The 27,123-nt window shown below is 45.3% G+C and overlaps 1 protein-coding gene and 1 long non-coding RNA gene across 8 annotated transcripts in view; one reads left to right on the top strand and one right to left on the bottom strand.

The window, feature by feature from the left end:
- Positions 1–6,269: 6,269 nt before the first annotated feature.
- PRICKLE1 (prickle planar cell polarity protein 1) overlaps positions 6,270–27,123 on the bottom strand; it is a 110,522-nt gene continuing 89,668 nt past the window's right edge. For 4 of the 7 annotated variants that reach the window (XM_072798281.1, XM_072798279.1, XM_072798280.1 and 1 more), the window contains 7 exons: positions 17,217–17,403; positions 15,404–15,517; positions 14,399–14,536; positions 13,605–13,808; positions 11,736–11,922; positions 9,960–10,823; positions 6,270–8,112 (listed from right to left, as the gene is read on the bottom strand). In XM_072798281.1, the coding sequence (XP_072654382.1) occupies positions 7,253–8,112; positions 9,960–10,823; positions 11,736–11,922; positions 13,605–13,808; positions 14,399–14,536; positions 15,404–15,517; positions 17,217–17,348 (2,499 nt within the window). In that variant the 5' untranslated portion in view covers positions 17,349–17,403 and the 3' untranslated portion in view covers positions 6,270–7,252. Of the gene's footprint in view, positions 8,113–9,959; positions 10,824–11,735; positions 11,923–13,604; positions 13,809–14,398; positions 14,537–15,403; positions 15,518–17,216; positions 17,404–26,319; positions 26,379–26,691; positions 26,832–27,123 lie in introns of those variants that run through there. The other 3 variants (XM_072798278.1, XM_072798282.1, XM_072798283.1) reach the window with 3 other exon arrangements.
- LOC140617258 (uncharacterized) lies at positions 18,256–24,235 on the top strand. The gene is made up of 3 exons (XR_012017486.1): positions 18,256–18,932; positions 21,684–21,830; positions 23,720–24,235. It is a non-coding gene; the product is annotated as an uncharacterized lncRNA (long non-coding RNA).

Here is a 27,123-nt window from a genome sequence, read left to right as displayed (position 1 = left end):
TTTTTTTAAAGATTTTATTTATTCATGAGAGACAGAGGGAGAAGCAGAGACACAGGCAGAGGGAGAAGCAGGCTCCATGCAGGGAGCCTGACATGGGACTCGATCCCGGGTCTCCAGGATCAGGCCCTGGAAGGCAGGCGCTAAACTGCTGAGCCACCCAGGGATCCCCTGTTCCCAAGGATTTCTAACCTTAGACCATTATCACTAAATTTGTATAAGGTTTTAAAGTTTTTTTCACTGTGTGTGTGTGAGTGAGTGAAAAGGCAGAGATTTATTGAAATACAAACATTTGAGAACATATAAGATAGAAAATAATCACAACATATACAGACACTTGCTTCAAGGGGACATCTGAGGGATGTATCCACTACTTCGGCTACCCATGTGCTAGCACATTTTTCCTGGTTGGAATACATATAAGATGGGGAGGGGACAGCTGCCCTGGCTGACTGGCCATACTGCCTGCAGGTCTGCACTTTCAGGAAAGCTCCTCTTGGCCCAGGGCCCAGTTCTTGGGGGCACCTGCTGGTACCCCCATTCTGGGTAGAAAGGTGGAGACCCTACCATTGTCCTTGGGGACAGCAAGTGTCCACTGAGAGGGTAAGGCTGAGCAAGCTACCTGGGGAAAGGGAGAGGATCCAATGACCAGAAAGTGTGCTGTCCCTTCATCCTCCAAGTGGGAAGACACCCATCCTTTGTGATCAACCCTCTGAGGAAGACACACTGGCCAGATGTCTGCAACACCTTTAAGCAGGCCCAGCACCAGCCAACTGGGTTCCTCTCTGGCACCGGATCCCAGGTACTCTTCTCTGCCCACATTGTGTTTGCCTGGTGGGGAAGGCAGGAAGGCTTCTGAGGCCAGAATAGGGTCAGCCCCCCAGTGGATGGGAAATTATGTGTGTGGTAAAGGGGTGTTGGAGGGGAGAGAAGATGCAGTCCAGCAGAGCTGTATCTTACCAGGCCGAGGTATCTGTTTTATGCTCAAGTTTTTGACTTCCTCCCCTTTCCTCTTCTAGATAGGACTGACAGCGGCCTAAGGGTTCCCATCAGCATGCCCTCCCACTACCACCATAGCCTGATGACACCATGGTGGATGGTGGTCTTTGAATGCTGCAGGGCTTACTCATTTGAGAGGTGAGCCCTGTATGAGAATCACATTTTCTTTACCATATGGGAGCAGCCTGCTCCCCACCAATTTGACAAACCAATTTGAAGCATATGCACTGGTGGGTCCAAGGGTCCAAGAGGAGAGACAGAGTTTCGACAGCATCTCCTCATCCCCGGAGACGGCTTGATCTCTATAAGGCCAGTGGCCTCCATGGCCTGCCCTTGTCCAGAGGTAGGAATGTCGAATGAAGGGGAGACATCTTGCCCACACCTTGATAAGCTGGGGTTAGGGGTACAAAACTAGCCCTGCTCTGGCAGAAATTTCCTATTCTTTTAAACTTTGTATTCTGCTACTTCTGTAGAGTAGAATCTTAGTATACTATATTGGATGTAAGTTAAAATAGATTTCAGGTTTAATATATCAAATACTTCATAAGATTCTGAAAACCATGTAGTTATTTCACTACCTGAACAAGATTAGAACCACCTTTGTAGTGTTTCTTGATTCATGCTTTCACATATGATAAGCCAATGGAGATTTTATTCTCATTTTACAGTCAATGGCAGGAGAAGTTATAACTTGCCTATGGTCATAGAGCTGGAAGTGGGAGAGCCAGAGTTTTACCCAAATCTTCCAACTCTAAAGTCAGTGTTCCTAGAAGTGAAAAGCTTGGTGGTCATTCAGCACTTGATTAAAATCCTGACCCCCCCCCCAAAAAAAAATCCTGACTCCCGCACACGCTGGTTGTTTGATACATGTGCAGTTAATATCTAATGTAATGGGTAATATAAAAATAGCTTTACCAAAAGCCTTTGAGAAAATTCAAATCCTAGTTCAGATTTTTCCTGGTTTTTGTTTTATCCTCAGTTGCTACCACCTTCCATATTGGCTCCTATGACTTTGTGTTTTGGAGCTCTTTTATAAAACACCTTTGAGATTCATGAGGGGTAGTTATGAGGAAGTAGCATATAGGGTTACAACCCTCATGGCAAGTGTAGCCTAGGACTTGGCTCTTTGGCTGCTGTATACCTGGGCCCATGGTGGAGTCTGAGAAGAGCCGTTTGAGTAGAATGAACTTGGTAATTCAACTCTCATTCTAGGAACCAAGATTAATTAAACATAGTTAACACCTTTTCAGCTTTGCTTACAACATGTTTAGAGATGCAAGAATAAGATTGCTACCAGTAGCAGCCCTATAAGATGTAGGGGAAAAAAATCTTATCCTTCTGGTAATTAGAGAGAAATAACATGAGGGAGGCAAATATCTTGCCTGCAGCATACTGTATGTAGTCTCCCAACTGTCTGTTTGATAAAGACAAAAACAATTTGAAGCATATACACTGGTGGGAAAGTAACCATCCTCAGACTTTTTCCTCATGATTTGGTTTATCCCATGCCCACCGAGAGTCTCAAGCATTAATAGAAAAATTAATAGAAAAAAGCTCCAACCCTTTAAAAGTTCCCTACTCCCGTGAGTTCCCAGCTCCCTCTTTGAAGAGATCATCCTTTCAGGAATCATTTACCAACAAATACACTGATAAAGAGTTAAAAAAGAGAAAAACACTTTATGCTGAAAGACTTTTCTAACCTATAAATTCAGTTCAGTCTCTAAAGAATACTGAAGCTGGAAGGAAGCCTTTGAGATGGTCTAGCCACTCTCGTTTTACAGAAGTAGAAACTGGGTCAGAGCACTTAACCTGCTTGAGTTAATGAGAGAGGTGGGTCTCCTAACCCAGATATCCTGAATCCTGGCATCCAGTGGGCTTGGCACCACTCTGCAAGATCAGCCTTGTGTTGATTTGTATTAGATGAGTAACCATCTTTTCCATTGTCGGTTGCTTGGTTCATTTCTCTAGAAACACTAAAACAAGTATTACCAACCTAAGAGAATTGGCTTCATTTTCTTAAAGATTGGAATCAAATGTTTTCAGGAGAACGGGCTGCAAATTACATCTAAAGTTGGCATAACAGCTCTTTGTACACACACAGCAATAAAGGGACGGGAGATTTCCTTTGCAAAAAGAAAAGCTGAGGCTAAAATTGACCCCGAAGATAGGAATACTTGACCAACTAGCTGGTTCTGTTCAAAAAGAATGAATCGGCTCTAGTCATAGCCAAGTCTACTACATATACGCAGTGTTTTTGTTCCATATGTTTTTACCAAAAACCACTGTTAAACTTGATCCCCCCATTCCCCGCCCAGAAGTTTGATTCTGTGACCTCAGCAAGATGTGAGCTCAGAGGTGCAAAGTTCAGCTGCTCCTGCTCATTTTTCCATGGCCTAGTTCACCTGGGAACCTTCCCAGTGTGTCAGCAGAAAGCCCATGTGACTGAACAGGAACACGGCTCCGGTTTTTGGATAACTCCAAAGAATGGCTAGCAAGTGGAACTAGGCAATAAACAATTTTTCTCATTTGACTTATTAAAAGGATTTTTATCATTGTGTTAGCATTGACTTGATAATGAGGCTCTTAGATTATTTTTTTTTTATCTTAGTTTTTCTCCTCTGTGCATCAGAAAAGGTCACAAATATTTCTGTAAACAGTAATTGTGCCTCTTCTCATCAGCTCTAAGATATAGGGGAATCACCTTCAGGCACCTGAATATATATATAACTCATGCACTGGAGATCTGCTGACAGCAGGCTCCTTTTGTTCAGTGTTTCAGAAATGTCTGAATTAGTTGCTGGCATTTAAAAGCTAGAAGATTTGGCAAAAGTTGAAATTCCTGGTTTCTAAAAATGTGAAGGAGGTCTAAGCAACACTGGTTCTCGTCTGCAGGGCAGTAGGAGTCAAGTGCACATTAGAAAAGAGAAGCTCAAGAAACCAAAGTACACCCGTGCTGTGTTAGTAATCCCTGCGCTAACGTTCACTGGGCACTCCTGAAACTTATGTACCCCAATACTTTCAGGCCCCATCACCCAAGAACCAAGTTTGGCAGCAATGCGTGCCATACCTGGAAAGCTAGCTGACTTGGGTGCCTCTTCCAACTTTACTACTCTTTTAAAGGCCTGCGATTTGTATCTAAAGTAAGAGGGTTAGACAGCAAATGATACCTCCTTTTACTTCTGGTGCTTTTTATTTAACTCAGGAACTAGAAGGTAGAGCATAAAGTAGAGCAAATGCACACACAAAGTGAATTCTTTTCTTTTAATGAGGGCTTGAAAGGAGTCCCCATTGATGTTTTATCGGTGCCCCTTCATGGGCTGTCAGCAAAATGTTCTCCAGTTTGCTCTGAAGTGAGGAAAATGCAACAAGTAGGCATCTGCCTCACACATGTAGAGATCAGAGACATCGATTTAACATTGGATATTTACCTTGAGACCTGACCAGATACTCTGCACTCTTGTTAACTAAATCTATGAACACCTTTTAGTTACTGTATGCTCAATTTTCTCGCCTAATTCTTCACAGAACTGCAAGGCCGTCGTTTCCCTTCCTTTGTGGCTAGTTGTCTCTGTCTTTGCTACTAACCAAGATTTAAAAGCTTTAAAGGTTACATTATTACCATGAATAAATATTTCTGCATTTCCTTAAGCCTCTAGCAATCTATAGAACCCTTACATAAGGAAATGAAAAAACGAATAGGGTAACCGTTGCCAGAAGCAAAAGGAACTGATCTTTTGACAAGGACTTGAAAACTACCGAGGACAGTGACTTCAGCTTCCACTTATGTGTCTCCAGGCTGAGTTAGTTTACTCTTTATTATTCATCTTTCATAAGCAGCCTATCACCACAGTCTTTTCTAAAAGGATGCCCACTGTTTGCAGCACAGGTTCGGAAAAGGTCTTTCAGAAGCAAGAAATTTGCTAACGTGATGTGAGATTGTGATGGAACAAGCACTCTCATACATTGTTAGTGTAAATGTTAATCAGGCAGGTTACTTCTGGAGGAAAATTGGTGATATCCATCAAAATTTTAAATGCATAACTTCTGTCCCAGGAATTCTGCTGCTGCTTGGAATTTATGCGCATATGTGCCAATGCAGGATAAGGTATCTACGGGGAAATTCAAGTCCATCACTAAGGGACTGGTTAGGTCCACTGTGGTGTATTATACCATCACTGAAAGAATGAGGTAGACCTATTTGTGCTCATGTGGAGTGTCCACATATAAAGTTAAAAAAGCAAATCTAAGCATATATAGTTCACTACCACTTTTAAGAGATACATATATAAATATGCTCTGAACATCTAAGGGACACGCTAGAGATGACTAATAGTGGTTACTTCTGGATATGGACCTGAGGGACTGGGGATGGAGAGTGGAAATGACACATTCCACCGTCTTTTGAGTTGTTCTGGAGGTTGTGTGTGTTTTGACCAGGGGCGTGCATTTCCTTTTCACTGCTGATATATTTTTCAGATGAACCAGACCAGGGAAATAGTGATATAGTTGTTGAGTAAGGGGCGCTCTCACCAAGTGTATGCTTCGGAAGGTGCTCTATCTAGCCCAGGTACAAAGACCTATCCCGGGGTGGGTGGAGGGAATGCTGGACCAGGGCTTTACCCACTGGATTCACGTCCCCCTTCCCCAAGGCATAACAGCTTTTCCCTATTCCAGTAAATGAGGCACAGAGGCGAACTTGTCCCTAAGTCCAATTTCCCACCCATTAGTAAGGGCGTGGGATATATGCAGGAGACAAACCGTGGCCTGGCAATGGCAGAAGAATGGCAAAATCAATCATGCCTGAACAGAGGAGCGAAATATAGGTCTGCAAAGATCTGTGTTCAGAAAGGTGGTTGGGCATTTAGTGAGCATTTATTAAATACCTTCCCCTAAAGGTCCAAGATACCACTAGGCCCTTAGGACCGAAATGTACGTGCAAGAATGGCACATAACAAAATCTCAGCCCATTCGTTCAAATCCAAGATAATTTTCCCTTGAAGAGAACCTCATAAGCTTGTAGTCAGTGGCAGAACATCCTCGGAGGATTTTAAAAGAAAAACATAATCGCTGTTAAAGGGCAACAAATTAGCTGAAAGAGATGGGGTAAAAAGGAACAGCCTCTCTTCAGATAATAAATCTACAAAGTCCTCTGCCCTATAAAGCAGATCCTTGTAGTTCTGGTCTCTTCCCAGGAAATAATCACCACTCTGTTGAAAAGGCACCCCCTTCTATCCCCAAAGGGGAAAAAAAACATTCACCCAAACAACTTCTACTTGTTTTTACCATATATTCCAGGGATATGTATGGGTTTGTTTGTTTTTACATTTATACAGTTTACATTGCTTGACCCATAAATAGCACTCGTAAGATTAATAGGGCCATAGTTTTTAAAGAGTATTTACATAGCCCCACCATGCATACAGAGCCTTTTTAATATTGAAAAATCAAAAAATTTGAACTTTCCATCACTAGGCAATATAAATTTGACCATCTAAGCTTATAAACCCTGACTAAAATACAAGCAATCATTTCATCCATAAATGCTGTTTCTGGTTCCCCAACAAATCTAGCACTGCAGTGTAACAAACATCTTGCAATTCAGGGATATAAAAATATCAGCTTTAAAATCTGAACTGTACATATGTACATTAATATTTGCACCGTTAAATTAGGAATACACTTAAGTCTATGAAATACTACATTATAAATAGCAATGTCTTTTTCAATCTGTAGCTGGAGCTAATACAATGCAATGTTTACCTGGCTAATTGAAAGGGGACGAGGTGGTCTCGCACGATGGAACGCACAGTATTGGCTGGGTCAGTTGTGACTACGTGCATGCCGCACAAGACAGAGTGATCAGGACCTGGGCCAACCCGGTGTAGACAAACGACAAACACTATCGCTTTACAAAGGTGGTGGAAGTTCTCCGTTGTCGAAAATCAACACCCCCGTCCAATCACCTCATGACAGTTTCTTGAGGCTTCTCTTGACTGGAGACCAAAGCCGCTACATGGAACTGTAATGCGCACCTGACGGGCACAAGAGGTCACATCAACCTGGCACCATCCAAGGAGGGCAAACTGGAGAAATCACACCTTCCAAATGTTAATCTGACACTGTAAACAGCAGCAGGGGTCTCATTTACATGGGCAAAGCACTTTAACTAATTTTAGCGACTTTCCTATGGAAGAAAAAAGATATGATTCAAGACGGTTAATGGCAAAGTTTAAACAGGATGTCCACAGCTACTAGGTTAAGAAATAATACAGTTTTTGCCCTTGTGTCCCTTTTTCTTCTTGGATTTAGTTGTCCTCTGACCAAACTGAGGAGTGGGGAGTGCAGAAGTTGGACTCGAAAGGTCGTCTGTGTAGTAGGCGTATCTCTGGGGCCGGGGTTGAGGAATTGGTTGTCCAAGAAAATATCCTTCTTCTTCTGAGTCGGAGGAAGAGGAGGTAGAGGAACACCAGGAATCATCATCCTCACCGTAGAGTCCCAGAAACCTGGGCACGCCCGGGTTCTGCAGTGCGTAATCAGAGGTGGCATGGGCATACTGTCCATACAGATCAGCATTCTGGATGTATGCTTGGATTTCCCGGGCACTTTTATTCTGTATAAATTTCTCGTAGTTATCAGGGGTGTAAAGCCGCAGTCTGTCCTTGGGAGAGTATTTTCTTTCTGTAACAAGATTCAGAGCATTGTCAGAGCGGGACTTCCTACTTCTCCTGCGGCGATGGTGATGAGACCTGGATCCCCTCTCTTCGAAATGGTAGACCCGTCTTCGAGTCCTCTCACTCATGGGAGGCTGCCGAATTTCGAGGTTGTCATAGTTTCCGTTGTCAATGACATCATCCGAAAACTTGACCTGCTGTGGTCTGGACTGAGACTTCGATCTTCTAAGCACTGGCAGATGGACTGGTTTTTCCTCAGGCATGATTTTTTCTGGACACAACTCTGAACTTAGACTCTTTAAGGACTCTGCACTCCTGTGCAGCATGGAAGAGTTCAAAGTCCCCATGTTGCTCATTTTCTCACAATCTTCTGCCTCCATCTCCTCAAAGTTTTGCAGGGAATATAATGAGGGTCTCGGCTTGCTTTCGCCATCCACTGAAGCCCCTAGAAGAAAAGCCAAGACGAGATGTGATCGTCTGACAATTACTGCAAACAAGCTACCGAAAGGAAGAACTTCAAAGAAAATTCTCCCAAATTTCAATATCTGATTAACACGCACTAGGTAAGAGCAACATGCATACACATTTAACTGAGAAGGTTTGACTTTTGTTAATGATACAAGAGGGCACACAGCCTCTTACAAGCCCAGCTCCTTGGGAGCCGAACATTAGTTATAGCACAGGTCATGAGCAGCAGAACTTTGAGCTCTTCATAAAAAATCTCATTAGTTTGTGTAGCACATGACACGTAGAAGCTTCTGCCTCTCAACACATTAAAGCCAGACTACTTCACTTGAACATCTCTCAAATCAATCCCTTCCTTTGCCTCCACATGGCCACCCCACCATTACGGTCCTTTAAACCCAGATTAGTGGCCAGCAAACCACAGCAAGGGCCACATCCAGCCGACGCCTATTTGTGGGTCAAGTCTCACTGGAACACAGCCACCCCATTCACATATACATCACCTATCGCTGCTTTCTGGTAGCTGCAGCAGGGACTGTGGTCCAAATGGTACCATCTAGCCCTTTAGAGAAGTTTGCCAACCCCAAACCTACATCATCCAGTCGTCCTCCCCCTTCAGCTACATGAACTATACCACTTTCAGATTAATCTTACTTTAATAAAGCTTTTCTCAAAATAGACACTGCCACTGCTCTCCTTTTTTTTGTTTTTTGTTTTTTTTTTTTTAAACAGGGCTCAGACAAGTTAAAATAAATGAACGAATTGAACATAGCCCAGCCAACAGTAGGTGACTAGGGCATGGTACAGACAATTGTCAGCTGGAGACTACATAACTTCTACTTCCTACAGGGAGTCTGTTTCTCAGCCTGCTATTGTCAAGGAATGTTTAGGCCTGACACCTTATGTGTCTAGTCTTGATACTAAATGTTGAAGCACCTACCGCAGGGCCAAGATATGCTCAATTTAGTCCCACTCACATTCCTCAACCCCCCACTTTATGTAGGCCTCATCTTTAACAAGTGCAACAGAAACCAGGAGGGTAGCTGTCTTCTCCCTCCTGGCACAGGGCAGCCACTAAAGCCTTTCCTGTATCACAGAAACATCACTTCTTTGAGAGGACTAAATATCATTAGTTTGACTATAAAACTAGCCATAGCCTTTGCTTGCCGTGGGCCAGTAACATTTCTGTATCCAAAGACTTAACGCAAATGTGAGATTCACGAGGGGTGGGCCCTAGGCTCAGCCTTGCCTTTAAAAAATGTATGTCAAGTTAAGCATTTAGCCTCTTGGTAAACCAAGTTTCTTCACTTGTAAAACACAATAAGTAATATCCCACTGCATACCGCTCAGGATCATTTTAAGGATAAAATGTAGATAACTGATAGGAATAGGCTTTGAAAACAGTGAAATTATAATCTACGTAAAAAACTTTCAGCTATTTTTGAGCTATTCCCACAGGGCAATTCAGGAAAATATAAAAGATGCTAGGAGCTTCTAAAGTATGCAGGCTGATTTTAGTATCTTGAAATTCAGACAGCATAATCCAAAGAGTACACGATCTTTCAGACCAGATGCAAAATCCATTATCCAAATAAATCAATCTCCCCGCTTAAAATACGCATAATACCTACTCGAAAAGCTTATATTAAAATGTATATAGATGCACACATTTGTTAATGTTCGGCATTTAACATAAACTCCTTCTTCCTTCCCTTGGTCTGCAGTTTTAAATAACTTAGTCCCTACTGTTGAACCATAGTTTTTCGAATAAATTTTTTAGTGGCTCTTTTATCCAAATACTCCATACATAATCCCCAGATTACCTACCCGTGATATTAGATAAAGCCAAGGAATCCATAGAATCTCGAACACTTTGCTCTGGTTTCAAGTCTGACAAACACTCCAGGGAATCTTCATACCACTGTGTTTGATCATGATTATATCCTGAAGCCCCATGGTCCAGATCTAATTCCTGGAGCCTTCTACTGCTTGCAGGGCCTGGGTGGCTGCCATAAGCAGAATCACCCAGTCCATCTTGTGACTGTGCCCAATACATATCAGATTGGTATTTTTTACTTGCAAGGCTCTGGTTATTTTGCTTTAACTCAGTCTTATTTTTAACCATGTTATCAGATATCCAATGCTCACTGGCTCGAATATCTATCTCATTGGGCTGCTGCTGAAAGAGGCTTTTATCACCAAACTTGAGGAGGAGCTGTGTCATATAATCTTCATGCTCGGCCCATTCTTCAGGGTCTTCTGGGGTTTCGTGCTCCACTCTGCCTTTCCAAAATTCTTCATTGACAAAACTTGCCCCCTGCCTGGAGAGACTCAGATCATCCAACTTCCGAGAAAGGGTATCATCGGCATTGCCTGACAGGCCAGGAAACTTGTAGTTCAGAGCGGGGGACAAGAGAAGAGACTGTCTACACTGATCAGCTGACCGACTGCTTTTGCCCATCCGGACACTTCTTCTGGAGTCTCTGGATCGAGCTGACTGAAACGCAGAGTCAGAAGAATCAGAGGCATGGACGTCTTCACCAAGGCTGCATGTTTTTGAGCAATAAATCTGGCCTTGTTTGGGAAGGAAGGGACACCCCAACAAAGAAGCTTTACACTGGGCACAAGAAAAGCAGGCTTCTGTGGCATGCCAGTGCTGCCCGTCGTAGGTCATCTGGGCGTGGTCAACACCTATTTTGAAAAGGACAGAGGAGGGAATTATAATTCAATCCTGAAATGAAGAAGAAACAAGACTGTTTGTATATGGGAACTCTATGGGGTGATGGAAACATTCTGTGTCTTGAAAGGGCTGTGGGTCACACAGGTACAGTTAATTCTCATTATTTGCAAATTCCATATTTTGAAATGTGCCTACTTGCTAAAATTTATTTGTGACCCCAAATCCTCACTTGCAGAGCTTCTAAGGAATTTGCAGGCATGTGCAAAAGGATGAAAAATTTGAGTCAGCTGATGTGCATGTTCTCAGTTGAGGTCAAAGTGATGCCTTGTCTTTTCTCTCAGCTCTTTAAACAACTGACATAGCCTTGGTCTGTTTTCGCTTTCTTCTGCTTTCTATTATGTTTTCTTCATATTATTGTGTTTTTTGTTAACTGTGTTTAAAATGGCCATCAAGCGTAGTGTTGAGGGGCTATATGGTGTTCCTAAGCCCAAGAAGGCTGGGATGTGCCTTGTAGAAAAACTGTGTGTGTTAGATAAGCTTCATTCAGGCATGACTACAGTGCTGTTGGCTAGGAGTTCAATATGAATGAATCAATGTATATTAAGTAACCCATCTTTAAACTAAAACATACATGAAACGAGATCATGTATTAATCAGCTGATGATAATGTGACCAGAGCCTTGCAGGAACCCAACCCTATACTTCTCCTAGTGTTCAGTACTCAATAATTCAGCCAACTTTATAGAACAGGACTATTGCAAATAATGAGAACTGACCATATATCCATCTGTCAAAACACAGCAAACAAAAACATTTAAGATATGTACATTTCACTGTATATAAGTTACAGAAAAAAAGAAAAAGACATTTGCAGACAGACTGTTGGGCATGTGACAGAGCGGACAGGCTGGCTGTGGACTCACCGATATGCTCCCCACAGGCTTCACAGTACTCTGCGTACAGAGACTCAAAACAGCCACAGCAGAATGGGCGGCCATCCTTCATAATGTACCTCTGTCCTCCTAGGACGGTTTCACACTCAAGGCAGCAGAAGTGTTTCATGTGCCAATGGCGACCCTCAGCCTCTGTGCACTCATCAGCAAAAATTATCTTTAAAAACAAACAGGATGAAAGAAAGTCTTAGTGAGCTATTCTAAAAGCCAAATAAGTAACTGCATATTTTCTGGACAACTGACAGCCACTGGCTCTTCAGAAAGCCACTTAGCTAACCTTGTTTCTTACAGCCTCAAGCTTACATCTAACTCGATTTACATACAAAATAAGAGCCGAAATTGAAAATGTCGAAAAAGGGACGCCTGGGTGGCTCAGCAGTTAAGCTTCTGCCTTTGGCTCAGGCCGTGATCCTGGGATCTGGGATCGAGTCCCACATCGGGTTCCTTGCAGGGAGCCTGCCTCTCCCTCTGCCTATGTCTCTGCCTCTCTCTGTGTCTCTCATGAATGAATAAATAAAATCTTCAAAAAAAAATGTCGAAAAAGAGAAACTTAGTGTGTGCTTAAGCTAAAAAAAAAAAACACCACCACAGACTTCTACATTCTACAATTCATTGGTCGTATTTTTGCTCCCCAATCACATTTTGTTGGCATAATCTGGCAAAGAATACATTTGCATTGAAACAATTTAATGGTCTGTGTGTGTTTTAATAGAAAACTCATAAAAATGTCTGCAGAATCAACAGAGTTATCCAAATGCTGCACTGTGTGAACAGCACTTCATTTGACCTGGTGGTCATCACCAGATTAAAGACTATTTTTTATAATCTTGGCTTCAAAAAAACCTTTTTTTAAAGATCTAAGAGAGAGCACGAGACAGCAAGCATATGGGGGAGGGAAGTAGAGGGAGAGGAAGAGCGTCTTACACAGACTCTCCATGGAGCCCGACATAGGGCTCGATCTCATGACCCTGACCATCATGACCTGAGCTGAAACCAAGAGTCACATGCTTAACCGACTGTACCACCCAGGCACCCCTAAAAAAAAAAAATTCAAATGCACATTACTGAAAAAAAAAACATAAAAAAAATGTATACGGTCACTGACTAAAGGAAACCGAGGAGATATATAGAATAAATGCAGTGACGTACCCTTGATTAGATCTTGGAACAGAAAAGAGACAATAGCAGAAAAAGTAGAAATCTAAATAAAGTCTGTAGTTTCACTAATCGTATTAGACCAGTGTTAATTTCCTAGTTTTGATGCACACACCAAGGTGATGTAAGATGTTAACAGTAGGGAAAGCCGAGGGAAGGGTCTACAGAACTCTTGTCATCTCTCCAACCCTTCCATAAATCTAAAATTACTTTAAAACAAAAAGCTGAAAAAATAAAACAAAAACAAAAACAAAAATAAAAATAAAAATAAAAAGCTGAACGAAATAAATTCCTCACACAACCATCCCTTCCCACAAGCCCCGGTGGTAACCACGGTCAACTCAGTGTAGGTCTTTCCCTACGATTTCTGAGTGTAAATAGATACGTATGGAGTCTTGACTTAGTCTCCCTTTTTTTTAACAAAAAGATGATCTACTACATACTTTTCTTGCAATCTGTTTTTTCCCCTCTCACGATCCGTTAAGGACGCCCTACTTACCAATGCAACAAAGACACCTGCTATCTTCTCTTTATTAAGCTACGTATTATTCCATTATGTGAATGTATACAGTTACCTTTAAAATAAACAGCAAAAGCAGGAGATATTTTCCTTAGACATGAACAGTGGAATATTGGCTTACCAGAAGCTTATTTTTTCCAGTGTTAAGGGATAAACTTTTTTACCTCATCACATGCTGAACACCGCGGTTTGAGCAGTTCAGCATGGTGCCTGCCACAGTGAATTTTTCCATCCTGATAAAAATAGATGAGGTCGACCAGCAGCTCGTTACACGTGAAGCAGACAAAACAGGAAGGGTGCCAGCACACTCCAGGGCCCGCGCGAGAGGCAAACACTGCAATTTCACCTCCATTTATCTTCAACCCACACTAAAAACAAAAGGATTTGAAATTCGGATGATCCTTCTTTGATGACTGGATTCTCAGCCTTTCCCACTTTACACTAAATCCCATTTTGTCAAGCAAGCTTCTATTTTTGCCTCCCCCCTCCCGTTAGCGATTAAATAGCTCTTTAAGGCTGGATTATGGGTGATGCTCAACTGGAATGAACATGCCTCAGACACACTGCCACACTAGACAGTCTCTAAGAATGGTTCCTTCCAACTCGCATCAAGAGTCGTCTTCCTGAGCCAGCCTCCTATTGGACACATTTCCTACTCTGAGCCAGCAAGCCGCTGAATGTCTTCATTATGTCTCTGCAGTTTTGAACACTAGGTGTACCCTGCGCCCCTCTCCCCGCCAAGATCCTGGGAAAGGCAGGATGTTTACGTAAGGGCAGACTGACTGCCACCCCCCGGCCCCATCACACCCCCCCACACACACAGCAGTGTAGCCAGTTATAAACATGAATATCCATTTAGTAAAAAGCTAGGCTGCCTTTCAGTGTCTAGAGGCGACTAGGCCTGTGCTCACTCCGTCCACATCCCTGCCCCGAGCTGCTCCTCCGGGGAAAGGGCTACCTGTTCGCACACAGCATGCATTACTGCTCTGGACAAGAGTTTGATCGTTCCTCTTCCAAGGGCTTCTTTCTTCCGTTGAGCACTGAACACTTGCAGTTCTTTTTTCTCCTCTTCGCTCAAAGACTGGCAATAGCGCACCTTCAGAGACAGGGAAACAGAAGCACCACACTGGAGCGCGCGGTCTCCCTCACCAATTCTTCACTTCCAGGGTTACAGTTTCAGGAAAGAGCTAGTTTGGCCTGCCCCCCTGAATCCCTGCTTTAAGAATGGCACTCTAGGGGATCCCTGGGGGGCTCAGTGGTTTGGTGCCTGCCTTTGGCCCAAGGCATGATCCTGGAGACCTGGGATCGAGTCCTACATCGGGCTCCCTGCATGGAGCCTACTTCTCTCTCTGCCTGTGTCTTTGCCTCTCTCTCTGTGTCTCTCATGAATAAATGAGTAAAATCTTTAAAAAAATAAAAATAAAAAATAAATAAAAAAATGAAAATGGCCCCTACCTTTAAAATGACACCGAATCTTGCAGCCCCTCTGGCACAAGGGAAATGCAATTTGAAGGATTTTTTTTTTTTTAATTCGGGAATGTTTAAACTTTTATCAGGGACACCTAAAAAACTGTGAGACATGAACCTTTCTACAAAAGGTTTAAACTTGTTCATTGCCACATTCGCTCTACATTTTACCGGCACTCGACTGCAGGCCTGAACCACCAGAAAGTATGAACTCTGGACGAAGGGGCAGGGAAATCTCAAGAATTTGGAGGCTCCTGGCAAGTGGTGGGTGGCTGCAAACACTATAAAAACCAACTCGTTGTTAAGTTTATTGCACGGACACCCTTTTCTCTCTTAAAGAATGGAAAGCTGTCTCCTCAAGCCAAATTTTAACTGATAAAGGCAAAAGAGCCCTAACCAATGAGGAGGTAGGGTTTATGAGAGGCATCTCAATATTTAGAGTGTGGGTGGGTTTTTTTTTTTTTTTTTTTAATTAGCCTTCTTCCTGTGATCTTACCTCATTATCATGTGGTGGCAACTGGTACAAAAGCTGTTTAATTCGATGTTTCTCTCCGGGGCTGTTAACATAAGGAACCTTTTCCTCTGGTAAGCAAGCAAAATAGAGCTGGATCTGAGTAAGAGATGGAAAGAAGGGCATCAGCGAACAGGAAGTGAACATCTTACCTTCTCGTCCATCTTACAAAGTTACCTTTCCCTTTAGGTACAGGGTTTGGCCTCTTGTAGCTAATGAGGACACCAGCTGAGCCAACTCGGCAGAACCGCAAACCTTCAGATAGCTAGCATCCAGCTGCTAAATTGCTCTTCAGGAATGTAATTTGTAGTGACAATTAGGTGCATCATAAATTACGCACCATAAAATGTGCACATTTAATGCTACTATTCCTCAGCCAGTCTCCCTAGGGTCAGCCAAGAAAGAGTGCCGAGGGCAATGCTACAAATGACCACACAGGCTGCGTGACTCTGGCCACAATCCAGCCACTACACAAGCACACTGAATTTGCTTTCTGAATTTTACACCTTACAAAGACAAAGGCTGTTTTGTTAAACTCTGTAAACTCTCCCTTATCAGGTTCTCTCAAGCATCAGCTTTCTCTGTTTCCATGGGTGTTATTTTCTAAATACCTGGAGTCCATCTCCCCGCCCCCAACCCAAGGAACCCGGAGGGGAGCTGTGCTTACTCCGAAAGGAGAACTCAATTTTTGTTTGGGGTTTCCTCCTGTTGTATTTAAAGGAATACCCCTTAAAGAGGGCTGCAGAGTCCTGAGAAAGGATGAGAAAGTGATTCGAGGTTTGAAAAGGAGATCAGGGAAGTGGGGGCCTGTCTGCTGCTTATCTTAGTATCACACAAAACCTACCCAACCCGAAGCTGAGAGAAGGGGTTTTCTCTTAGTGCTTTGTCAAAATTCTGCTTTCCTAACCCTTGGACCCGCACGCCGCCCTCTCCCCCCAATGTATCAACCACAGAAGCCTTTCCAGCTAGAAGCGCTTGCTGAGCACCAGCTACACGTGTGGCGGGTAGGCCCCGGGTGGACCAGGAGCCCCTACTCTCAGCGGGGTTCCCCACCACAACTCAGGAGCAACCACACACCCAAATGGCACCTTTTATTTCAAACTATGGCTTTACCCTTATACTAGTATCTGTCACTAGCAATTTTTGCTAAGTTCATCATTACAAGGATATTGGGAAAATAAAATACGCAGATACAATGTTCTCATCTTACTTAAAATAACAACACAATGCACAAAATTAGCTCCTGCGCCCAAGCCACACTGTGGTGACAGGTTCTTTTATGTGTAAGGTTATCAAAGGTCAAATGTCTAAGCAGTAACACTTCAGATGGTCTGTATTTCTTCTTTTCCAAAGCAAAAGCGTCACTGAGAACCGGCATGGAAACAGTCCTCTTTCCTTTTATTACCTTTTTTGTTGTTACTGTTTTTTCAAAGGGTAAATTCCTCTCACCCTCCAAAGAGACCTGTCCGATGGATATCCACAGAACAAATGCATAAACAGCACCCTGGATGTCATTCATGAGAGCACACATAGCATCACTGTAGGACTTCTGGATCCATGAGAACAAAAGGACTGAAAACGTTCATCGAGAAATGAAGTATGACCCCAAAAAGCAAAAATGCTGACGATCCAAGGAGCGAGGACCGAGGGCAGCATGTCAGTGTGGCAGGAATGGTCTATGTTGTTTTTTTTCTTTTCTTTTCTTTTTTTTTTTTTTTTTTTTTTTTTTTTTTAGCAAGTCTTAAAAAATCTTCAATCCCCTTGAAAAACAGAACACATAGGGCGATTAGGTTCTCACCTGCTCTGGTCTAAGGCCTGGGGGCACCCAGGCATACTCCTCCAACGCACAGCCAGAATCATCATCGGACGTGGAACTCCTCTGGCACCCAAAGGCGAGTTTGCTCATTTTGGGCTCCATCTCCAAAGGCATAATAATAAAGTGAAAAGGCCGGGTTTCTCAGTCACAGGACATCAAACAGTGGCTGCTGTGGACAATATAGGAAAAACAAAAACAAAAAAGAAATTAATACACGAAGGCACTATTCTTACCCTCCAGGAACTTTTATTGAATGTTGCTTACACACAGCTCGGGCCCAGAAAAGTAACCGAATTACTGGTGTCACCGCCCCCCAACCCCCAGGCCCACCGAGACTTAAAATCTACACCATTGGGAAACTGCCCCCCCATGACTCAGCATTTCAGAAAATGCTACCCCAACTAGCTTAGCCCCAGTAGCCTTTAAAAAGTGCCTCCTAACATACTATTCATTAGGAAAGTTCTCAAGAAGACTGCTGTTGACCTTCTAACCTTCCCCCAAATGCCATCCTGTGACGTCCCAGGAGCTGAAGCAAGAAGTGTGAGGGGCTGCACCTCCTCCTGCCTTGCCCACCACAGCTCTGTGCCATGAATAATGGCTCCAGAGCCCCCCTACCCCACCCCAGCTCGCCATGTTCCTCATGAGTTTTCCCAACAGGCACAGAGTAGGTCCACTGGGCCAAACCACTTAGGCTTCCGGTTTCTAATCCAGCTCTGGGAGACAGTATACTTAGCCTACTCACTGAGTACAGGCGGCAGTTAAACCCTTACACAGCACATTCAGTCCAAAGCCTTCCCTATCGATGGGCTAACGTCGGCCAGACAGTTCATTAAGGAGTTCCTCCAACAAAAAGCAATTGAACCCAAGCACGAGGCTGGAGTAAAAGGCAGCTGGGTGACTGTTAGTGCTGAATCGCAATAGTGGCACTCATTGAAAGGTCAACACGGTACCTACTAGGCGTGACATGTTCTGAGCCAGCTACTGGGCAAAGCAAATCCAGTTCTGGATGAAAACTTTTCCTCCCATGGAAGGTCTATAAGAAGTGTCAACGTGACAGTCCCCATCCTACAGCCCAGGGACCTGATCAGCCCTGGAGTTCCTTGTTAAGTTGCTTCTGATTCTTAAACATCATCCCTCATCCCAAAGCACCAGGAAAACTAAAATTCAAGACTTTCAGAACCAGATGCAGCTTTTTATACCTGGCCCTTTCTCTTTAAGAACAAAAGAGAGAAAATATACCATGGTTAGCTTGACCCCAATTTAAAGAAAACAAGGCTCCCGAAAGTTAAGTGACTTGCCCACGGTCGCAAAGCCCAAAGCCAGGGTGCGGTCACACTACATGCCTGACTCAGACTTCCACGAGTCGTTCTGCCTTAAAAAATTCTCTCACTTGTGCTCGCTTCGGCAGCACATACACTAAAAAATTCTCTCACTTGCTATAAAACAAGTAGGAAAGACAGTGGAACCTAAACATGCTTCAGCCTGCGACGAAGTCTTACTCCAGCAACTAGGTCAACAAAACTCTAAATACTTCCAGTGTCACAAAGTGTTACCTATCACAACCGGATTATTAAAATGTACTTTTTTTTTTTTATAAATCAAAGGACAAGAAGAAATTAAAATTGTAACAGTCAACAAATGGAAGGCCAAGCACCCAGTGCCTACAATCTGTACTAGAAGAAGGAGCGATGCCACACAGTAGGTATTATTCCAACTAATAGACTTAACTATCTTTCACCCAGAACAAAAAGTGATGACCTCACTTCCTCCATCCTCCACCATCATTGGGAGGTTATGACCTTTTAAACAAGGCAGGTCGTCATTTCACACAGGTGCAATTCATTCCCATCTTGACTTAAGAAAGGCTCTCTAAACAGGCACATTCCTTAGTCTTCGGTAAAAAAAAAAAAGGATGTGTTAATGAAAGTCAGAAAATTTCTTGGATCTAGTCTTTCCCTTTTGTTTTGGAAAAAGCAACTCCCACATGTCAAAGGAAGAGAACGAGAGGTTAAGAATTTAATTAGTAACTCAAAAACCCCCTCCAGGAGAAGGGGGGGGGTGCTTCAAAGCAATTTTAACCCAAATCATGAAATATGTATATTTGGCCCTTGCCAAACCCAGCTGAGGGAGGAGACAGTACGGTGCTTTCTCTGCAGAAACGGAACACAAATATTAAATAGAACCTAAAAATTAAATGTCAGTGTACTACACAACACGAGAAAACACCACAAATTAAGACAAACCGTGGATTTCCCAAACTAGCACAAAGATGCAGACTACCAAAGACCTGAGGACTTCTACAGCTGTTTTCCTTGATTAGCCTTTTGCAGAAGAAATGTACAGTGAATTACGGTCCTAATCATGGTGCATCAACATCAGCACTAAATGACACTGTCCCCCTCCTCCCACTCATCTAGACCCGCTGGCCGTGCCTTGAGCCGACAACTCCCACGTGCTCATCCCAGCCTTCGCACACTCTACACGGGGGACTGCTCTCCATCAACAGTGTGAAGGGTCCCCACTGCAGGAACCTAAGTGACAAAGTCCTTTTTATCCCAGGCAAGGCTTATGGTTTTATCTGCTGGCACTCTGACAGCTAACATTTCTCTGTGCCTCGCCTGGGACGATTAGGGTTATGACCCTTAATCCCCCGATCAAGCACCCCCAAAAGGGTGTATCCCCACTCACAGAGGGGGAAACTGAGCCTCCAAATCACCTGCCACAGGACAACTGCCCAAAGGTCAGTTAGTTAACAAGCAGGGGCCTCGGAACTGGGCCTGTGAGCCTAAGCCCCTAACCTCCCACTGCCTCCTAGAGGTGGAATCTGACTGAGCCAGTTCCTTTTCTCTGGCCAGCCAGTCAGGCTACTGCACCACAGCCCCCGACAAGTGACAAGTGACACACTGCAGGGAGACAGGCCACTCTGCCCAGAGCAGGTGCTGCAAGGAGAGAGCACAGTCAAAAAGAATTATAAAAATTCAACAGCCTCATGAACTGTTGATTCAGAGTTTTTCTCTGGACAAAGCCTCTTTTTTGCTTTTTAGCAAAAGATGAGAGATGCCTGGATGGCTCAGTCATTGAGTGTCTGCCTTTGGCTCAGGGTGTGACTGCGGACTCCTGGGGATCGAGTCCTGCTTCTCCCTCTGCCTCTCTCTCACAAATAAATAAACTCTAAAAAAAAAAATAATAACTTCAAATGACAAAACATCTTATTCCTTAGCAAGGTCTCAGAGATGACAAAAAATAAACATTAAAAAAATGAAAGTCCCATAGCATGACCTCCACTTACCCGGTGTGGTAAGAGACACCACATCACCACTAGCTACTTTTTCTTTACTTGATAACACACAAATTTGAATATGGATTTTTCTTTTTAAAAAAATTACCTTGTTAGTAGACCCTTATATTCTTAAGTAGATCACTGTCTCATACTGCGTCATATGAAAGCAGTTGCCTGCTGAGCATGGTTCTTGCATTTCTAAAACATTAAAGTCATAAAAATGATAAATACTATCTCACATAGATCTGTTCCTATAGGCATTTACATCACTCCATGGGGTTTGACAAAGAAAGAGGGGAGCCTGGCCATGACTTATGCTCTGAGTCATGATGCAGGGTCTTTCTGATGACATGTAAATGCTGTTATGTCTCATCTGCCAAAATACCACCTTTTAGACCAAACATGAAACCACGCGTGATTGGAGCTAATAGAAAAATTTCATGAATTTCATTAAAATTGCTGTCACTTTAGGTAGATCGTGTGAAATAGGGACACAAATCAGGTCGACAAATGAGTTGCATTTTAATGGGAATAGAACTATTGGAAGCTGGGATTATGACAGTTTCTCAAGTTTTTTTTTTTTTTTTTTTGGCAGAACCACACTTGGATGCACAAGCATGACCCTGTCCTGTGCCCTGTCCTTCATTAATTTTGTATTTATTTTTGTAAATTTTTATGTTGATGTAGTTTCAAACTTCAGAAGAGGTGAAAGAGAAAGGAACTCCTATCTAGCCTTTACCCAGATTCATCAGTTGTTTACATCTTGCTTCATCTGGTTTATCATCATCATCGTCATTATCACAAACTCTATACACACTTTTGTGGGAACCATCTGGGAGTGTGTATTTTTTACATTCTCTTACCCAACCACAGCTAAATTAAACATGATATATTTTTTTAAATGTTTACTTTAAAAAAAAAAAAACAACTTTGGGCAAGACATCATGTTAGATGCTTGAGACAAACAGAATAAAAAGCCAAAATAGCTAGTATTCTGGGATTATTGTGAGGCAGGCCTATTGTCCTGATGTTGAAATGCTGTAATTAACTGAATGAACTTTATCATAAGTGAATGGCAAGTTTGCATTAACCAATCCTGTGCTAGGTTTCCCCTGTTGGGGGGAATATATCAGCAGACACCTCTCCAAGGTCTCTCTATAATTCTGCAGGTAAGTCAGTCTCATCGTGCGGAAAAAAGAGGAAAACGGATTTCAAGAATGGTTTGTTCAGGTGTCAGAGTCTGACTCTTAAGGAAGCAACACCTTAAGAGCTAAGAGCACTGCCAAAGGGGTCATCGAGGTCAGCACAGCGAACAGGTATGTGAATTAAACTAGAGCAGGCTAGGGGTTACTTGCAGATACCATTTTGAAGAGGAGACTAAAAGCCTATTAGAAGAATCAAGGAGAGAAGCGAATGACAGATGAAAAGAAAAGAGCATGGACGTGAGGGAGGGGAGAAAGCAGCCCGAGCTTGGGTAGAGAGACAGGATATACCTTTTTCTTATAAAGACAACAATTGCCAGGCGGTGCTCCATGCAAGCCATGCAACAGACGGTGGAAGGGTTTCATTTCCCTCCTTTCTCCCCTTTCTCCTTCCAAATAGTTAAATAGCTACTTCTCACCATTTAAAAAAGAGTCAAAGACAAACAGCTCACAGATGTAGGACTTCTCAATCATCATATAATTGTCAGGAGAACATCTGACCCAAGGGATAGAGCAATACTTAGGCAAGAGGATTGGGGACTTAGGCATTCAGTAAACTCAGCCCGGGAGGCTTCATACCTTTCACAAGTCCCCAAACATCACGAGGCCCTACTCTTGACTGCAACTATTTTCCTTCAAAAGGTGTCTAAATATGTGAAACTTTTGAAAAAAGGAATTACATGAATATAAAGAAAGTTACCATTGACACATGTCATTTGGCACCGTTACTTCCACTGTTAATTACTGAGATTTTCTTGAAGCTGACCAGCAACATCCAGAACAAGAACTATTGTTAATAACAAAACTGAAGGTTGGCATGTGAATTTTATCTTGAGTTCAGGAGGTTCTCCAGCCTCCTGAAGGGCAAACTATTAGCCTCCATTCCTAGGCTCCCTTAGAATCAGCTTCTAACCAGTCTCTACCTAAAATCTCCAATACCACGCATGCATCCACCCACAGACGCACAGCATGCATACAGAGCAGGGCAGGGTATTTCCAGGCGTCTTCAGTAGAGGAACAATCGGGAGAACCCAATCTATGACTGGCTCTAAGTTGGCCTTTGTCCCCCAAATCAGAGTACGGCCCCATTCATCCAACACAGTGATGTAAAGAGGGGTCCCTCATGGAATTTACTCTCCGGATTCATTTACTCCATCCATTCACTCATCCCTATATTTAAAGGCCATTACTGAGTGGTTCTAGGAAATACCAAAAAAAGGCAACTGATTTTATTCCATTAAAAGCTAGAACTTAAAAAAATAAAAACGTATACACCATGATAAGAGTGCTTCCAAATTCCATTATACAATTCCTTGCTTTCTTGACTGGTGGTGTGTGTCTACTATATGTGCTTTAGCCTTGCATTCTTAGCAGAAAATGAACAGTAGAAAGAACACTGGCATCAGGAATCTAATCCAGCCACCCAACTGGGTGATACCTGGGAACCCAGTTCCCCAACTAGAAAGTAAGTTTAGGGCTCTCTCACAGCGTAGAGCCGATGTCTAGAATCACGTGGCCCCAGACTCCTAGTTTTAAGATGGTTGACAAACCTTTTATAGTTTTTCCCTCCCTGCTGTCATGATAGAATTTTGAATTCCTGCTGCTTTAAGTCTCTTATTAAGGAAGTAGCCTTTTTTCTTTGCCACAACCAACAACCTCCAAATCTTTTTTTTTTTAATTTGTTGCTTTCAACCTTCCGTAAATAAGACAACGACGATTTGAAAAAAATTCGTCTAAAAGTATACAGAGTCATTATGCTATGAACAAGGGCTTACACATTCCTTCTGTGAGCACAGTAATCACTGGCGAAATAAGATAACACAATATGTGAAGGTGTTATGCAAACTCAAAGGAGCTTTATTATTCTGCTGTGCTATTTTAGTCATTTGAGAATCATTTATTTTCTATTGTGCTATATGCCGCATCCAGGACAGCTAAGGATTACTATTTTGATTGACCTTGACATGTACATAAATGAGCCTTTATTATTTTTCCCCCAAAAGCGTAATAAGTCAGCACCGTATGTGAAGGTCCAGAGGCAGTGAAGAGTCAAGAGTTTCGCTGGAAGACAGAAGCAACAGTAGATGGCAATGGTAACACCAAATGACATTTTTAAGAATTAAGACAAATCAAACAGAAGACTTCGTGCTTAACTCTCAAGGCAACAGGAAAAGAAAAAAGGCATGTGAGCAGAGTGCCACCATCAGTCTTAAAATTAATATACAGTGATGGTCAGGAAAGAGAACAGGAACCTGGGAGAGGCCTATTAGCCCACCGTCGGTCACTAAGAGAGCCTAAACACGGTGGCCTGGGGAGATAAAGTAAAAGGAACCCACAAGAAATGGGGTCAAAGATAGGTGACTGCAAGACGATGTACTAAAATGGAAATACTGGGATGCCTGAGTGGCTCAGCGGTTGAGCATCTGCCTTTGGCTCAGGACGTGATCCTGGGATGTGGGATCCTGGGATGTGGCTTCCTGTGAGGAGCCTGCTTCTCCCTCTGCCTGTGTCTCTGCCTCTCTCCGTGTCTCCCATGAATATATAAATAAAATCTTAAAAAAAAATAAAATGGAAATACTACATGGGTGGGTCAGAGGGGAGTGGGGATTTGAGGGGGTTGAGGAGAAGGAGTTCAATCAGAGACATACATGCAGAGGTTATAAAACTGCATCAGTTCTGGTATGGTTCCTATTATTAATCATTTTCTTGGACCCAGTCACCAAGTCAAATCAAAATCTGGCAAACAGAAAACAGGATAATTTTCAGCGTCTGCCATCGAATATGAAGTCTAAGGTCATACCCCTAATTACAACAAATACTTTTTCCCCAAATTCCACTCTAGTTCCTATGTGAAGATTACCACGGCACTGCAGGATCCCCAGGAGAAGGTATTTCTTGTGTGAACATGCCCAGGGAAGTTAGAAATCCTTTGATCACCAAAACCCAGAGCAGATACTGATTTGTGAAGTCACTTGGGCTAACATTCCCTAGGTGTCCCCTGCTGCTAAGTGTCATCCTACAGGCCACCAACTGCTTAACAGCTTCTTTGTTAAACTGCTTGTTAACAAGGCCTTAGCACACAGAAGATGCAGATCACACATTCCCATTCAGGAGCTACTCTCGGGTCAGGCTAAATATGCAGGTGAAGGAGGTTTAACAGCAAACTTACGTGGCCGTGCAAAAACCTGGAACACGGCCATTCTCCGCAACCCACGGGATGTACAACCCTACGGATACGGGTATTCTCTTGTTCATGGAGATGGTTTCCAAAAGCGAGAGACCAGTAATCGCCGTGGGTATCAAAACTATGATAACCAAGGTTTGAGTCTCACAGCAGAGCCCCTGAACTGTTCTCACAGCCACTCAGAGGGCGCTCAGGGCCTACCCTCTGCTGAAGTCAGAGGCTCAGGGCCCAACTCGATTTTATTTATATTGAGATGAACCGCGGAGGTAGCAGGGAACTAAGAGCATCCTGAAGGTACCCAAACACCTTGCTTGGCCAGACATCCCTTTACTAACATTTACCAGCAGTTAGTGGCATGAGGCATTTTCTCTATTTTGCAGGTAAACCTCCAACCAGCTTGTCCGCTTTCCAACAGCTGCAAAGGATGGCCTGTCGGGTACCATCCAAGTGCCAAGAAGCTCTCGGTTTTTTTCCAGGAGGAAATGTGTGACTCTGGGTGGGGGTGGGGGTGGGGGTGGGGGGGCTTCCAAGCATTCCGATTTCATGCACAAAAACGTCCCACGACAGTGAGGCAGACCAATTAACAAAAGGAGGAAACGTGGTGACAAAGCATGGTCCTCTGCCAGGAGGGCGCTTCTGGGGTCGGGTGTTCTGGCTGCAAACCGGTCTACACGGACAAAACCCGAACCGCACCCTGGGCACCGCGCTGGTGAACCCGTTATTTTCCACAACGGGGGGCGCAGACACTGTCGCACCCCGCGCTCCAGGCGGCCTCCCGCTGGCCTCTGGACGTCTGTGCTCTCGGCGCCCGCTCGACTCCGGGCACGCACGGCCTCAGGTTTCACCCCGTCACCTGCTGGCTCCCCAACAACACTGCTCTTTGTGAGGCTCGCGGCGCTCACGGCAGACACGTTTCCAGAGAAAACACTTCAAGAGCCGCTTTGAGAAGTCCCGAGGCTCGCGTTGTAAAAGCAAATTGCACACCCGGCCTGCTCGCTCCCGGCCCGGCCGACGTGCGGACCCCGGGCGTTCAACGAGGGGGGCGCGGGGCGGAAAGGAGGTCACCGTCCTTGGGGGCGCGGCAGGTGCCGCGGGGTCCACCCGCGCCCGCAGCCGGGACCGCCACTCCCGGGGGCAGCCCGGCCGCGAGGGGGCGCCCCGACCCCGGCCCCCCACACCCCGCGGTGGGGGCGACCCCTGGGCGCCCACGCGAGGCCCGCGGAGCATCACCCCGTCCCCAGGGGCGCCCGGACCCCCGCACCCACCTGCAGCCAACGCCGCGCGGAGCACCCAGTCCCGTCCCCAGGGGCGCCCGGACCCCGCACCCACCTGCAGCCAACGCGGCGCGCAGCACCCAGTCCCGTCCCCAGGGGCGCCCGGACCCCCCCGCCCCAGGGGGCGCCCCGACCCCGCACTCACCTGTAGCCAACGCCGCGCGGAGCAGCCCCCCGTCCCCAGGGGCGCCCGGACCCCGCACCCACCTGCAGCCAACGCCGCGCGGAGCACCCAGCCCCGTCCCCAGGGCGCCCGGACCCCGCACCCACCTGCAGCCAACGCCGCGCGGAGCACCCAGCCCCGTCCCCAGGGGCGCCCGGACCCCGCACCCACCTGCAGCCAACGCGGCGCGCAGCACCCAGTCCCGTCCCCAGGGGCGCTCGGACGCCCCCCCCGTCCCCAGGGGCGCCCGGACCCCGCACCCACCTGCAGCCAACGCGGCGCGCAGCACCCAGTCCCGTCCCCAGGGGCGCCCGGACCCCCCCGCCCCAGGGGGCGCCCCGACCCCGCACTCACCTGTAGCCAACGCCGCGCGGAGCAGCCCCCGTCCCCAGGGGCGCCCGGACCCCGCACCCACCTGCAGCCAACGCCGCGCGGAGCAGCACCGGCCCCGCGGCTGGACGGCGCCGAGCAGCCCCGCAGCCCTCGGCGTCCAGCCCGGGGCCGGCCCGCGGCTCCCCCCCTGCGGCCGCGGGGCCTCCCCAAGGCAGGCAGGACCGGGTGCCCCGCGGGTCGCCGTCACCCACCCGCTTCCGCAGCCGACCCGGCGGGGCGGAGGGGCGGGGCGGCGGGCGCAGGGCCCCCGCGGGTCTCCGCCCCCGCCCCGCCCCGCCCCCGGCAGCCCCCGCCCCCCGCCCCCCGCGCCCCTCTCCGGCTGCAGCTCCCTAACCAGCCGCGGGGGGCCCGGCGCCGCGTCCCTGGGCTCCCGCCGCCCCCCGCCTCGGGGCC

This window comes from Canis lupus, chromosome 25 (assembly GCF_048164855.1).
Source record: "Canis lupus baileyi chromosome 25, mCanLup2.hap1, whole genome shotgun sequence".
In the NCBI taxonomy this organism is placed as follows: Eukaryota; Metazoa; Chordata; class Mammalia; order Carnivora; family Canidae; genus Canis; species Canis lupus.
Note: the sequence above shows the minus strand (reverse complement) of the source record. Positions and strands in the feature narration are given on the sequence as shown.